This window comes from Callithrix jacchus, chromosome 10 (assembly GCF_049354715.1).
Source record: "Callithrix jacchus isolate 240 chromosome 10, calJac240_pri, whole genome shotgun sequence".
Lineage (NCBI taxonomy): Eukaryota > Metazoa > Chordata > Mammalia > Primates > Cebidae > Callithrix > Callithrix jacchus.
In genome coordinates, this window is record NC_133511.1 from 14,908,743 (window position 1) to 14,925,544 (window position 16,802).

The 16,802-nt window shown below is 38.0% G+C and overlaps 1 protein-coding gene across 26 annotated transcripts in view; it reads right to left on the reverse strand.

Moving 5' to 3' along the window:
- Window positions 1-16,802, reverse strand: part of CADM1 (cell adhesion molecule 1) — a 336,780-nt gene that overhangs the window by 63,482 nt on the left and 256,496 nt on the right. For all 26 annotated transcript variants that reach the window (XM_035264633.3, XM_002754498.5, XM_035264632.3 and 23 more), the window contains 4 exons: window positions 11,798-11,944; window positions 10,119-10,271; window positions 3,046-3,183; window positions 823-981 (listed from right to left, as the gene is read on the reverse strand). In XM_035264633.3, coding sequence (XP_035120524.1) covers window positions 823-981; window positions 3,046-3,183; window positions 10,119-10,271; window positions 11,798-11,944 — 597 coding nt within the window. The remainder of the gene's footprint in view (window positions 1-822; window positions 982-3,045; window positions 3,184-10,118; window positions 10,272-11,797; window positions 11,945-16,802) is intronic.

Consider the following 16,802-nt stretch of genomic DNA (forward strand, 5'->3'; position numbering starts at 1 on the left):
ATTCACAAAGTTTCTTTCATGAGACATCCAATCACTGCCATCCCAACCAAACTCTGGTAACATTTTCACTATGCGTACTCAAATATCACCTTGATTTTTCAGAAGCCAGATACAAAGTGAGAAGCTGTTTTGTTTTTCCCCCTTGCTTTTTGATAAAAAGTGAGAAGCTGGCTACTTAGCCACAACCTTGGCATAAGAATGGATTTGTGCAGAAAAGTACTTTTTCTTCTTAAGCAGAAGGGTCCAGAGGAGAAGATGAGGAGAACATATTCCATCTACAGAGCCTGGTAAGGACAAAACCTCATTCACTACGATCTAGCTTTTACTGATGAAGCCATCAAGATTGTGGCAATGACCCCAAAGTGTCACTTTTCAACTCATTGCTATAATTTAGGTTAAAACAGAAGAGGACATGCCATTTAAAACAAAATGCTGATGTAGAATGGGAATAAAATCCCTTCTATACAAACTTCAGTACTTACAATGAGATTAAGAAAGGGGGAAAATGACCCTAGATTTTATAGTGGGCACAGAAATGCTGACAGTCTATATGCAAAGAAATTAATTAATTAAGTCATGTGTTACAGCAGATTGAAATCATTTCAGTTTTGCCTTTGGGTTCAATGTAGCATTTTCAGATCGTCATTGGCATTTTGTAATATGGCAGTACAGTGTTTCAGTAAAATAATCCTTTATTTTTCTACCAAAAATAAGAATACTATATATGTTATATAAAATGAATGCATTGAATAAATGGCTTCTGAAGAGTTTCTAGGTAATTGCATCTCTACCACTCTCGGAATAAGATACCAGGGTACTCACACTGTACTTCTAGATACCGCTGGGTCTGCAGATTTCCAGTGACCGCAGGGTGCTCCACCTGGCAGATCACTGGGACCCCATCGTCCTCCTTGTGCACCTTCAGCATCAGCTGACTGGTCACAGTGTACATGTCTGACCACTCTTCCACCTCCGATTTCCCTGGGGAACAGAAAATGTACCAAGAAACCAGAGTTGGGTGAATTTCTGTCAGTTTGTTTTTATGTTCTCCCCTCTGTCCTCTAACCCCAACATCGCTATTTTAACAAATACGATGGCAGTTAGTTGGGATGAGAGTCATCTATGGATAGTTACCTGATGAAATGATTATTTCCTTAATTCCCGACTTTTCAACCTGGCAGCATAGTATTTAAGATATATTTCAAGTCCAAATAACATACACTATTTTTACTAAAATATATTATGTATGTTTCTTCTATCTTAAAACCTCCCAGAAAAAGACAGCTGACTGTCTGCTGTCTGGCTGCTCAAGGTACTCAGGAGGAGAAAAAGAAAAATAGTTTTCACCCCTACGACCAACTGAATTCGAAATATTGACTAGGCTGTCAGGCCATTTAGAAATTCTAGGACATCATCCAAATCCCCTAAGTAATTCAATAAGCAGTAGAGTTACAAACAACCCCCTTTGCCTACCCCCATCATCAACAATTAAGAAAGAAAGTAACTAAATGGATTTACATAATTGAAATTGTAATTGAAATGTTTAAACTCTGAGACTTTTGGAAGACCACAAAAATGCAGTGGCAGTGGGCTAGAGCAAAGTAAGATACAGGGCTTGGGGCCAGATGGGAGACACATCCAAGAACACCCAGAAAAGGAGGGAGGAGGCTTCCGGATGGAATGAATAGGCCAAGGCAGTCCCTTCCTGAACTCAGCACTCCCAGGAACATGGCACACCATTAACTTTCTTTTAATGTTTTGTACTTATCGGTACACATTTAATGGCTGAATTCACTTAGAAAAGCAGAGAGGAAATGAGAAACTCCTTCCTTCCAAAACCATACCTAGGAAATAGGAGATTAAAACAGAACAAGCTTTTTGAAAGTTAAGCTGTTATATATAGATTTATCTGCTTCCAGATATAGATTTCTATATCCTCTTTCTAAAAAGGCTGATTCTTTTCTTTCTTATGCTCTTTATTTATTTAACAAGCATATATACAGCACTTACTTTGGCCCAAGTATTAGCTAAATACTTTACAACTATTCACTCATTTCATCTTCATAAAAATTCCATAAAGTATGTAATATGATTGTCCCCATTTTAGAGGAAACTGAAGCACACCCCTAGCATTTCTGTCATTTAAGTAGAGGAGTTCAGCCCTACGACCTTTGTGCAGTATATTACCTGCAGAGTAACTTCAAAAAGGAAGAAATTTGAATGCAGAAATACAAGCGGAACTTAAGGTAACTGGCAAAAAAATGGACAAAGAGGGTATGTGCTGTCTCCTTTATCTGATGCAACACCTGAGATAGCAGGTATTTGAGTATCCAGGACTCGAACCCGGGATGGCCCAGTACTGAAGTAGACGATCAGAACGAGGCTAAAGGAGCTGCCTTGTACTGTCATCACAAAATCATAGACAGTGCAACAGGCTGGTGAATTGGGCAACTGAATCATAGGTTTCACAAGAAAGGGGGTCCCTGTAAATCCACAATTAAGATGAAATTCTTAGTCCACTTAGGGTAACCACTCTTATAGGAAAGCATACAGTCAACACAGTTGAGAGAGTAAGAGATGTCAGAATGACTTGGAATTTACCATATGAAACTTTGTTAAACTTTTTTTTAAATGTATACCCTGAAAATTTGGGGTTCTGATCCCCTCTGGGTCTCTGCAAAAGACAGGGTAAAAGCAATGAGAATAGAAGGTACAGACAGAGACATCCTGAGCTCAAGAGACAGTCCTCGCAGAAGTTTCTCCTGGCATAAAGAGTTCTAGTTCACAGTTTCAGTTCTTTCTGGGCATCTGAGTAGAGCAACAGATATCACCATGAATGCTCAAACAGCAGAATGAGGACATGGATTAGGACAATAAAATGCTGTTATGCTTTGGCCTCAGACATATTTCGTAACTGCTTATAAACCATATCTGAATGAGTAGCTTTGTTTCGCAGCCATGTTTTATATTTGTTTTTGATTTTCACAAAGGCCTAACCTGCCAGAATCAACTAACCACTTCAGTATGTGGCAATCTGCAGCTTACCTTTTAGCTCCGTGTTCCCTTTGAACCACCTGATAGTCGTGGCTGGTTTGCTGGCCATAGCAGTGCAGTTGACTTCAATCTCCTCACCTTCCACCGCAGTGTCTTTCTGGATATCGATCATCAGATTACGTGGTGGGACTACAAATTAAACATATGTGCTTTATAAACACAGAATGCATTTTGCATTGTTGCTATAACATTCCTGATGGGAATTTAAAACAAATCACTGTAAGAGGGGAAAAAGAAATACAGAGTCATCATCAAATAAGGTGAATTATGCAAAATTAGGTAATTTAGAATTTCTATCCTAAATTTATGTTATAAAATAACCAGTGTGGCTGGGCACAGTGGCTCAGGCCTGTAATCCCAGCACTTTGGGAGGCCGAGGTGGGTGGATCACCTGAGGTCAGGAGTTCAAGACCAGCCTGACCAACATGGAGAAACCCATCTCTACTAAAAATACAAAATTAGCTGGGCGTGGTGGTGCATGCCTGTAATCCCAGCTATTCGGGAGGCTGAGGCAGGAGAATCACTTGAACCTGGGAGGTGGAGGTTGCGGTGAGCCGAGATTGTACCATTGCACTTCAACAGCAAGAGCGAAACTCTGTCTCAAAAAAAGTAAAAAATAAAATAACCAGTGTCTCGCTCCTAAGTTATCACTGAGCACATTATATCAATATAGATATTAGTCACCAGTCATTCAAAAATTAACCAGACAGTGGGAATAAAAGAGGAGTACATACTATTGAAATGATCATCCCTATCAGGAAACTCCCAAAAGCAGTATTTGTGCTTGAACTAAACTCTTGAATTTCAATCTTCAAATGAAAGATTCCAAAGTTAACCAGCAAAGATAAAAATCTCTGAGTCCCTTAAGAATCACTCACCATAAAATGCACAGAAAAACTGTGCCTCAAACCAGTTCCATGTAATTAAAATGATTCATAGAAATCCAGAATATAATCACAACCTCTGCTGGATAATGTAGTAATAAAACCCTTTGGATATGAAGATGCAGTAATATAAGAAATGCCAATTCATCTGCAGCAATTTTCCAGATTCTGAATTCCAGTGCTCCAAGTTTTGGAAATCAAAGACGAAAGAGACTCTTCAGTGCTTATAAGTAGATTTACATATCAGAATTAAACCATTCTTTTGTAGGCATATCAAAATATATGTGATAAAATAGTCAAAGTAACAGAGTTGGGAGTGAAATGCTATCAAATCAAAAGTATGTAGTGTGATGGTAATAATGATGATGATAAAATGTTATCTTTTATGAAACTGAGTTGACAGTAAAACTTCATGTGCAACCTTACCTCAGGACTGAGCCTCTTGAAATAAAAATCAGTGAGAATACTGAATTCAGTACAGTGAATCTAAGAATATGTGTCCTGACCACCATGAATAAGCAAAGACAGTTCTGAGACTTATGATTAATAAGTATCTCAACTCAGAAGAGAAACAAGAAATTAAATATGTATAAATATGCCATCCTGATGATCAAGTTGAATAATAAATCTCTGATACTGCTTCAATAAATTATGGGATTAAACCATGTATTTGGGATTTCCAACTGTTCTAGTCCACAGTGTGAAAATTCTGCCCACAGGAACACTTTTACACTGAATTGGAACAGTTGAAAATTCCTAGAGAGAATGATAGAAGAGTAAAAGCAAAATGATTTGTTGCACATATTTCCTTAGCAAGATAGTGTTTGGTGGTATTGGTGGTGTTGGTGGTGGGGGTGTAATAAGTAGAGCAAAAGCATCCCTTTTCTTTGTTTCCTATGTACAAGGAAAACAACATATTTGCTCAACTGGATGTGTTACTAACATGACATGGCCCAAATGAGTAGTTAAACATGGCAAAGAACAACCCTAGTTTACATTTGAAGAAAAAATAAACAAAAAGAGAGATAATTTAACATCTAATTTGGAGTTGCACATCTGCTAGCATTTTATGAGACACAGAAAGCCTGTAACAAAAGAAATGGAATGACTTCAACTAGCAGTATCCTTAACACAGTTTATCCATGCTAGATGATAGTCAGGTAGATTACAGATTTTCAGCACATGTATCTCAACAGTTGACAGGGAATACACAGAGAGACTAGATGTTTAGGACTAATAAATACTATTGCATTCTGAGTGCAGTATTATAGGTATATTTTTTCTACATGCTAATTGTTAGAAGAAATGTCAGAGAAAAAGCCTAAAGAAAATAAGACCTTAAAAAGTGGTATAAGAAAAAATGAAAACGATTAAGGTGTAACGAATATAGGAGTGTCTTCTCAACAAATGAAGAAATGAAACAAACAAACAAAAAGATACCTTTCAAGGTCCAGGAAAAAATAAAAATAAGAGCAACGAAAATAATTTTTCATGTTGACATAGGCAGTGGTTCCTAATGAGAACTGTAATGGAGTAAGGTAACTGATGGGATAGGCCCTTAGGAAGGTGGCTCTCTTGGGATATGACAACAGGGCAAATGGCTAAAGCCACTGGCAACCCTGGAAATCCCTAGGGAATGGGGCAGATCAGATCCCATTTTATCTGTATGACTTTGGGAGAAACACTTTGATGGTCACTCTGTGGAAACACGGGAATCTTCCTGATGCGACAGATCTGGCAGTTATTAAGACTCCTTTATGTCTCTCTGTCGAGTCTTAGTGGAATTTAGCCACAAACATACTCTGTCAGATAGTTTTGGCCTGTGTTCCTGGATATCTTTCCTTCATTCTCGGTTTTCATGGTGAGCTTGGAAACCCCTTATCTCTGCTTACCCCAAGCTTCTCCTAACCTCCGCTACCTGTTAATCGTTAATGATATTTCTCGGTGGGAAGTCTTTCTTGCCTCCATTTGGTTCATAAAGATGATGGTACGTTCTTTCCAATTATCAATAATGTCTGCTGGTTCAAAGTAAGGAAATGATAAGGTACAGATAAGGATTGAGAAAAATTCACCAATGTTTCCTCCAAATTTCGTTTGGAGGCTAAAAGCCTGACAAGCAGCTAGGTCCTCACCTGGATTATTTATAGTTTGGCATTATCCAAACAATTGCAACAGATATTCTATAACTAAATTCTGTAAGTCTTCAGAGTGAGTCCTGAACCAGTGCTTGTTCCTAGATTATATGCCCAAAGAGTGACATCATCTTCAGCTTTATGGCTAAGGTAAAAATGTAGAAAACTTCAAAAACATTAGAAAATGTGCCCAGTGTTGTAATGGCTCATGCCTGTAATCCTAGCACTCTGGAAGGCAGAAGTGGGTGGATCACCTGAGGTCAGGAGTTCGAGACCAGCCTGGCCAACATGGTAAAACCTTGTCTCTACCAAAAATACAAAAATTAGCCAGATGAGGTGACAGGCTGTTACAGTCCCATCTATTCAGGAGGCTGAGAAGAATTGTTTGAATGCGTGAGGTGGAGGTTGCAGTGAGCTGAGATCACGCCACTGCACTCCAGCCTGAGCAACAGAGAGAGACTCTGTCAAAAAAAAAAAAAAGTGCCCAGTGTAGAATAATACAGGACTTATTTATTGTTGAAATCACCATTCTGTGAAATACTGAATGATTTTTTTTCCAAGCCCATAGTTTTCTCAAGATTGTGACCACTATTTCCAATCTTTGCTAAGGTTAGAAGAAGAAATAGGCAAGTATACTGTGAGTTGTTTAGTTTATAAAATAAAATCTGATAATGTGAATCATAATAGTTTATTGATATAAAGTTGACTTTGCTCAGCTTTTATTTTAAGAGCAAGAAAGCTTTCAAAAATATAAATGAGGTAAATTAAATCTGTTTTTCTGAAATAAAAAAGGGTTGGACAAGAAAAATCTTAAAATTTATTTTGGTCTATTAATTCTATCCTGTTTTTCTTTAACTTCATAATGTCTGCTCTAACACAAAAGGTTAGTAAAGTATCAAAATCCATTTGTAAGAAAAATGAATTAAAACTGCTGCTAACCAGAGAATATACTTACGCATGGTCCACTAAACAGGCACATTTAGTAAAAACTGCCTGCAGCCATTAATAAAAATAACCAAAGATATTTCTAAGGAGGGGCATATAGATGAAAACCTGAATGAAAATTACATAGAGGGAAATATTAGAAAACAGCAATGAAATGTCAAGGTTCTTCTTAGCTAACCTCAAATCTATAAGAGTGCTAATTATAAACATTACGCCTACAACATTTAACAAAAATCAGCAATATCAAGATGAGTCACATTAATTACAACAAAAGAGGAGTCTTAAAGCTGATCAGTGTGTGAAATCTCACTCTAAGACCCTTTAAAATAATTAGGTTCTCCTGTTCCTGGAATCTTAAGAATGAACACTAATCTTAGAAGGACAGGACTGTGGTAATATTAGCTACTATTATCAGTAACTATATTAATCTTAAAGAAGTGTATTCTCTGTCTCATTCATCTCTTCTCATGAATAGTAGTAAAAAGAGAGTCCTACAGTATGTTCTGGAGAAAGAAACAAAATCATCACAAGTGGAAGGAATCAATGAATGTCCTTAAAGGCACCAAATGCAAAATGTCATAGGAGAGTCTTCAGATTTTACATGGATAAAATCATAAGCATAATAGTAACTATAGAATCACATAGATGACATTAACAAATACTCATCTTCATATCTTATAATTATGCTGAAGTTTTTACTGAATGCATCAAATAACTAATAGACATATGCACTAAAATGAACATCTTCAACCTATCAAGAAGTTTGACAGCTGTCTAAGTATACACGGAGTCCTTTTCAGAGAACTGTAGATAGCAACGAAGATGCTAATGTCATTCTTCATTCATTATAATATCTGAAAACTCTAAACCTTATGAGAAAGGTTTGAATATACGAGTATCAGTGGAAATTGTCAGATTTTGGAAAATGAAAGACTCAAACACTGATGACAACAATTTTACTCTGTCAAGGAATCCTAGAGTAAATTAAATGGAAAGAATATTAAGTGAATGCATAATATCTGCAGAAAGAACATCTACTACTTTTTATACTTGAAAGTGCTACTTTCAAGTATATTTAAGTTAATGCTTCTATAAAATACAAGTAGGAACCTATTACTACTAGAATAATCAGACCTCAAAAAAGATTATAGACATAATGCCTCTCAAAAGTCTAGTGCTGGCACACTGGCTCCCAAGCACAAGGTATATTCAGAGCCAAACTGATCCAAAGCAGTGGTTTTGAGAACAAATGTACCAGGCACCAGAAAATGACAGGCAGTAGTAACTTCTTGCCAATGGCTAGATATACTCCTGAAAGCAAAAGATGTGCGCCTTTAGGAAAAAAAAAACCTTAAAAGCATTTGGTATTTAACTAAAAACAACCTAGACTGGAAGACACAAAGGTTGTAATTGTACGACAAAATTGTAAGGTCTATTCCAAATGCTGAGATTCCTAATTCTTACTGAGTGCTCTGTAACCTGGGCAAGATGTCTAGCCTGTTATTATGATTTTACTCCTGCGAAAACAACATATAAATACAAAAAGGTATATGTAGTAAAATTCTCTGAAAATTAAAAATACCATAAAGAGATTGTATTTTATGATTGTCACTTTTGCGGAAATTCCATAAATGATGTTGAGGCAAAGGGTGAACGAGTAGATGGTCAATTTGAAGATTATGCTGCTAATGACTTACTCTAACAAGCAAAGAGTTTTCAAATACTCCGATACAAGCAAATGGACAGAAAACTTCAAATCTATGCTTGTGAATTTGATACATCTGCAAAAGACCAAAATAGTCATCCCAGCACAACCTTCCATGCTTACTATTTCTACAGGTCTAATCTGGGTTAAGATCATAATAGTGGCAAATACGACTACCTGAAAGCCATCTATCATTAAACATAGACCAGATTAGAAATTATATGGACAGATTTTAAACACAACTTTATCAGTACTCCTCTTATCAAGAACATATATATGAGCATTAGGCATATGTTTTAGCTTAATGAATAAAAAAATTTTCCCTTCTACAGCTGTGTTTAAATAAAGTAATGAGGCAGCAGCTCAATATGTACATCCATAAATACATATATGTGCACACATACCAAGCAAAAATGTCCTTCATATTTATCTTTCCTCTTTAATCTTGATATCATTACACTGAAAAGCTGCAGTCTGCCGCCTCAAATAGACTTTGATTCATCATCTTCCCGAAGGTGTAAATCAGATATCTTGCCTCATGCTATAGTGTATGTCCTTGAAAATTCGGTTTCAAGAAAATCCAAATCAGCTGGTGTTATGCACTAGAGTAAGTTTGTCTAAAGGTGACTAATTCAGACCACCTTCAACACAAAAATATCTGCTGACTATATTAAAATATAATAAACATGGAAACCTGACTACTGGAATTTTGCTGAAACTCACAATCTGGTGATCATAAATGAAGACACTCAGCTTACTAGAGGTGCACCTTAGCAGCCTGTCAACAATTCTTTGCTTATCATCAGTTAAAATGCTCTTAACTCTTTTATGCCCAATGACTGCAATTTGTGGCAAAATATATGTTCACGGGGCATAATTTTTTGCAGCGTAATCTAGAGTATAGGCAATAAACAAGGCTATAAGTCAAGCCAACGAAAAGGAGATCAACAACATTTTAAAACGAGGATGTAACTCAGAAGGAAAAATCATTACGTGGATTTCATAACTGAGCGCTGCCATAGGGTATAGATTTGGTAGCCCATCTCCCCTTCTCTTGCACGAAGGAAGAAAAAAAATCCTGGTAGTTAAAAGCAATAACATTTCATGTGGTGAGTGATTCATTTGAGGGCTCTAAATTCTCTTGATCTTTGCTTCTGAAGCTTGAGGTTTGAAACCCAAGAGCAGGTGGAATCTGTAAAGACTGCTGATTGCCATTCCTTAGAGCATTTGGTAAAATAGGCTATTTTTAAAATTCAGCAAGATGGGCGATGATTCTTCCTGAAACAAGTTTGAACAGGAGATTTCACCATTAACCCTTTCCTTGCTGCCGCAAGCTGTCTGGTACTAAGGGCTATCCCCATTCCATTTCCCTGGGTAAGTCCCACATGCATTTCTTACCCAGGACTGTGATGGTCGTGTAACTTTCCTGTGGGGGGTCAGTGTAGAGCTGGCAAAAGTATCTTCCTTCATCAGAAATTGAGACATTTGTCAATGATACTTTGAGTTCACTGCTAGAAAAATTCAGCAACTGAAACCTGCTGTCCTTCAAAGCTGTGAAGCAAAATACAGAATTAGTGATTGTTAGAAGGTGGACGGACAGTCTATTTTCCTTAATTATTTATTAAATCTTGCTGTATCTGGTACTTCTTGACTTACTATTTTAAGTGTTTGCGGTAACTTCATGTAGACAAATAACCCTGTCCAAAGGAAACTTACGCATGAGTGTGTGTGTACACACACACACACACACACCCAGCTACACACACCTCTATCTTGGCACAATTCCAAATGCTGTCAGTTTTCAGCACTTATTCATATACGTTTTCAGAAAAAAAAGAAAACAAAAGGAAAAAGCACGTCATGCATCTCCTGAAGCAGGGAGTGTCTCCTAGCCTTTGGGTACTGGAAGTTCAGGGACTAGGGCCTACAGCCTTTTAAAATGCCTCAAAAATTCTAAGTAAGGCCTTCAAAAACAAGGGCTTCAAAGCCTTAATATTCATTACAAAAGCAAAAGGAAAAATTATTTTTAAAACTTTATAATAAAATAATCTTAATAGCAAGATAAGCCTAATTAACTTGGATGCACCTTAACATATCTGATGTGATTTCAGGTGGAGCTGTCAAAAGTGGATGACCTAGGGCCTACAGAGGTCTTAAACTGGTCCTGCGGTTCCTAAGTACATTTGGCTTCACAGTATGAAACTGGTTAGGCATTAAGCAGGGAATCAGAATCACTGCAAAACTGATATATGTGGGCTTCTTATTTATTTAAAATGTTCTCTTTCAAAATCCTTTTTTAATTTTGGCAAAGACTAACTTAATATATGACAAAAATTAACTTTAAGAAAAAGAAGCTGGCTTATCTCCTTTTATCTTCTCTCATCCTCTTAAACGTTCCTTAGGGTTATCACCATTTTCCACAGGTCATGAATGACCCTGAGGTGTTGGGGAGGAAGGGGACAAGCAGCTGGGAAGGGACATGTTTCACTTTAGTTTGGCACCAATGCTCTCCAATAACAAGGTTTTTTCAAAAGGTTTGATTTTTACCCTTACCAAGCCCTGACAGTCATATGAACCATTTCTATCATACACAAGTTAGTTGCGATTTTGTTTTTTGTGATGCTACATTTGGAAAGATTTCAGCATATGGACACTTCCATATGCCAAAAGCTATGAGGAGAGAAGACCTGGTTTTATGCTTATAGGCACGTATTACCTTGGAAACTTCAATCTCCAAACCAAAGGGATTACCTTTCAGAATGCTATATTTTCTTTGCCTTGCCCTGTTTGAGTTGTTTGTGTCAGCCAAGTATTTGGGACTCAATTGCAATTCACCTCGAATTACTACAATCAATTTCTATTGCAAAGTAAGACTGCCTTACTTTTAAAAGGGGCCATTCAAGGTTTCTATTAAGTAGAAAGATTATGATTGCCTGTCTCTTCTTCCCTCTAAAGAACTGACTAAACTTTAAGCATCTAACATTAAATTTTAAAAAGGTGGCCTTAGCAATCTTTTTATCAAGACAACATGTAGGAAAAAAAAGTTGCCGTCTACAACTATAGGGATGGAAACTTACGCCTGAAGTCCCTGAAATAAATGGTCTGCCTGTTGGGATTCAGTAGCTGAATCACAGAGTCGTCACTCTTATTGACTTGGCAGCTGATGGTCGCAACCTCTCCCTCGATCACTGTCACGTCTTTCGTAAACAGATTCTGTCCATCACCTTAAAAAAAGGGGAAGAAAAGGTCAAAGGAAAATTTCCATCCATTAAGTGTGATCAATGGGATCTATTAAAGTGGGAAATAAGCATATTAGAAAATGAACACAAGTAGCAACATTTAGCATGGCTCTAATACCTTTCTCCATGGTCTAGAAAACAAGTCTATTAATCCAAGATAGATCTAGAGACAAAAGACAACTAAGCCTGGAATTGTCACACCCTCGAAAGCTGTGATGCAAAAGGTTTCAGCCTCTAGTACTTTGTACTAGTTGAGTAATATATTGAAGAGATATTGGAAAGGTCAGTGTACTGGCTTTTGTGAATGCTGAAGCTCTCACAAATGGAGTAGGGAAGTTAGACACGGCCAACTTTAGCTTACCTGCCCTTGAGCTAAGCTATTTGGTCAGCCTCACAGAAACTCAAGGGCCACTTTACCGAAGTAGGTAGGAGGGTTCAATAAGTAATCTCATCTTGTTAGTTGATGCTGACGGTCCCAATCAACAGGCAGTTCATCGTGTGGGAGGGAGGCCTACCTGACTGTTGACTCTTTGGGATCTCAATAAAATCCTGGAAAGGCTTATGGTTTGGAGTCGGTTACTCTGCTCTCCGACACTCACACCTTCATGACCCACCCAAAGTCCCAGGCATCTCTGAACTGACACCCGTATCTGCAGATCACCCCCACCCCCTGCCAGCCATTTAGAGAAAATCTCCCTCAGAACATGTCAAAAAGTCGAGGCTTTCACATTCACTAATATATAAGGCTCATCTCCAGATCTGCCCTAGTTTGTTGCTTCCTGTTTTTTTTGAGATAGAGTTTCACTCTTGTTACCCAGGCTGGAGTGCAATGGCGCGATCTCAGCTCACCGCAACCTCCGCCTCCTGGGTTCAGGCGATTCTCTTGCCTCAGCCTCCTGAGTAGCTGGGATTACAGGCACGCGCCACCATGCCCAGCTAATTTTTTGTATTTTTAGTAGAGACGGGGTTTCACCATGTTGACCAGGATGGTCTCGATCTCTTGACCTCGTGTTCCACCCGCCTCGGCCTCCCAAAATGCTGGGATTACAGGCGTGAGCCACCGTTTGCTTCTAAGATTAGTGACAGCAGCCAGGGCACCTCATAAATGTCCTAAATGACCTACAGCACAGGTAGGAGGAGAAGTGAGTTCAATTCAGAACCAAAGGATGAAGTAATTATCCAGTGTTCAATGTCGTACCTGGCATAGTAGGGGATACAGAAGTATACGCTGTACTAGCCTTTAAGAAGCTGCAATGTGGGTGAAAACCGATAACTTATCACTACTTACAGAACAAAAAGTGTGATATAGGCAGCAGATGTAATGGAAAATCGGGAAAGGGAGGGAGAGACTTCGACTCCTTTTTAGCTATGTGACCTCTGGAAAATTAATTAAAGTCCCTGAGCCAGTTTCCCATCTGAAAAATGGGGATAGTAATTAAAAACTCTCTCACAGGGCTGATGAGGGGGATGAAAAAAGGTAATAAATATAGAGCATTTAGCACTGTGTCTAGTTTCTCATAAAACTGAATAAACAGCGGCGGCTGCTGCTGTCACCATCATCACCATCATCATCATCATCATCATCATCATCATTTCTCTAGACATCGAATCCAAAGATTTATTAAGCCATTATGCACTGGAAGTAGTGTGGATTCAAGAACAAAGGCTCCTGCGCTCAAGGACCTCCCTATGTAGCTATTTTACACCAACTCAGGGGCAGATTATTTGCTCTTTAAAAAAATGTTGCCACATAAAGAAACAAAGGTCAAAGATAAATACTCATCTAAAGAAAATGTGAGACAGTATAGAGACGCAATTAGAATGAATGGAGGGTTTCCACCTGCTATCATACTTCTGTTGAAGGATTCTTTTTTTTCCCCTGCTAGGACACACTGGGAAAGTGTGAGAGGGGTGGCTAAGATGGGTCTAAGGCAAATCCACCTAGAAATAGACCAGCCCCTGGCAAAGGATTAGAAGAGAGGAAACTACAAGGATAAGGAAAAAAGAATTATCAGGGCCACAGATAAACAAAAATTTCTGGTGCTTGAGGAGCAGACCAAAATGAAATCCAACCTCAAGCTCTATGATCCAGGGAATTAACCTGGGTGTGAGAATGCAGGCCCACTGGGTTTGTAGTGAGTGAGAGGGTAAATTCCCCCAGCTTGATCCAGCAGTGGAGGTTTAGTATGCCGAACAGTATTATAGAATAACAACAAAGAGAAAAGGTGATCAGAAAAAAATAAATGAATGGATGCTTATTTTTTCCTTAGTGGATTACTGTGACAAACAGAATTCAGAACCCAGCTGGAGAAAGTTTATTCCCAGATTAGAGAAAAGAACAAGGAGAAGAAAATTCCTACCATAATCAAGCAAGCTTTTCAAGGTGGTTTTGCTGGCCCTGGCAAAGTGTGTACAGAAAGGCCACCACTCTTACAGCCTCAGGTAATACAATCTACTAAGAAAATTAAGAAAAAATCAAATTGTGTGATTCAAGTGCTATAACCGTCTTATGTCATAGGACTTTCTTTGAGGAGACTAGAATACCAAATGGGGTCTTACCAGGTTTGGGAGGGGTTTAGGAGGGATTTCTTCTATCAAAGGAAGTATATTAGCAACACAAATAATCTTCCATTTACAAAAGGTACATGTGGAAAGGCCTGGTGACAAGCAGTAATCCGGTCAACATAAACGAAGGCCTTAAAAATCCTGACTACTATCTTGCAGCCAATGGGACTTAAGGCCAGTTGCAATTCAATTATGCTGTAATAGAATAGTTCCCATGGAAATAACTATATGCTTTAATTTTAGCTCTTTATTGAAATCCTAAGGCTAGTATATTCTGAGAGTAGCATACCTCATTCATATTAAGGTTACAAAACATGTATATAGGGGATGGGAAAAGAGGTGTGTTGTCCATGATTTTGTCTTTTAAGTAATGACGACAATAAAACAGAATGAGGTTTTGTTTTCTAGAAAAGTCTGAACGTTCTTAATTATCACTTACAATTAAGTATTATAAGGCCAGACCATTTTAATGTGCCACTACTGAGTAAATCATTCAAGTAAAATTTTTCCATCTGCAAATGTTTGCCCTTGCTGTGCTCTGGCATATAGTGCGCTCTGCAATTCCATGGTGGTATCATCATCATGACCGTATTATTTTCTAAAATGGCTAAGGCTAACCTAAAATCCAGGTGTCTCAGAAAATGCCAATTCCTAGCTATGTTAACATGGTTATAATACTAATGCTAAAAAATTATAAGTGATAATGAAATATTTTGCTGAAAGATATCAAAGGGCCTTGGCTGATGGTGGTGGCCCAAGGATGTCATTCTGTAAAAATCACCAATAAATTGTATGGGTCAGCTGGACAGCAGGTACGTTAAACAGAGCTCCACACTTTAAGGCGCCATAAGATGGCTGCAAAGGAATAATAATGACCTATTTATTTGAGGCAAAGGAAGTGAATGACAGCGGTGAAAATACGGTATGTATGTCAGTACTCCAAACTGCCTGAAGCCTTTATGTAAAAATAATTTCTGCTCACATCCTCAAATATTTCTTCCAAACAGAAGGGTGCACTGTGACTTGATAAATTTCCCCTTGAAATAGATATCATGACAATTAGGTTGCTATAAAACATGATTTGATGTGTAGCAGAAGGGTACAAATAGGCAACTTTGGTGCCTTTCTTAAAGAATCCATTTTTAAAACCTTTCTGATATTTGAAAACTCAATTAGCAGATATAATATCACAGCAGAAACAGCACATGTTCTGGGCAAAAGAAATCAAATAAATACAATATACTGTAGCCATTAAATAAGGTTGCTAACAGCAAGATAATTTATTTTAAGGGTAGAACGATGTCTGGCATGTATAGACATTTTTGACTGCTAATCAGTGTATATGAGTGAGGTTTAGGAGAAAGAATCAAACTGGATTTTAATTTGTATCAGCAACTATATTTCCTATAACTCCCAGATTTGCCAGACAGTTTCTAAAAATAAAACCATGGCACTGGAGAGTCCCATTTGCTTACAAGCAAGCCCCTGTAGTAAACTAGAGGTTGTTAGGACATTCATGACAATGAAGAGAAAGCTTATTGTCTAAAGAAAGATAAAATTTATTTTTATGATTAGCAAATGACAAGACCATGACATTAATGACCATGACAGCAGAGTTGTTGGAGTTGGGGGGGTACACGGGGCACATAAATCCCCTACAAATTCAATCTTCAATTAACATAGTTTACAGATTCTTTCCTAAAACCTCATTTTGTTATAAACTCCATTTCAGTGACATTACATAAAATACTTGCCCCGACTGGAATCTATTCAGTTAACAATACAGCCCCCGTAGGGAGGTGACAGGGCAAATCCTAAATGAGACATGGGGAAGGGAACAAATGTTTATCCAGGGCTGGGTACTGTGCAGGATGCTTGACATACTTTTCTCTCTCAAAATCCTGGAGTTTTCAGTATCCCCACTTTAAAGATGAAAAACCTGAGACAGATTTAAATGAGCTGCCTGATGTCATTCAGCTAAGTGGCCAAGCTGGTGCTTGAACCTGGTTCTACTACATTCTCCAGCCCATACAGCTTACATTTTTTACCAGCCAGCATCAGGCTTTGATGCCACGGTTCATACTGGCTCTGCCTTGGAAAATGTACTTGCTTTTAAAGAGGGTTATTTGCCTATGAGCAACTTCTGATTTTTTTTATTTCCATATTTTATCCAGAACACAATTACACACTTTAAGATGAGAGAGAAACTGTCCTGAATGTAAAACACCTTGTTTACTACTGCTTCCTTCTTTTCAGTGCTCGGCACTCTGCCCCTAGA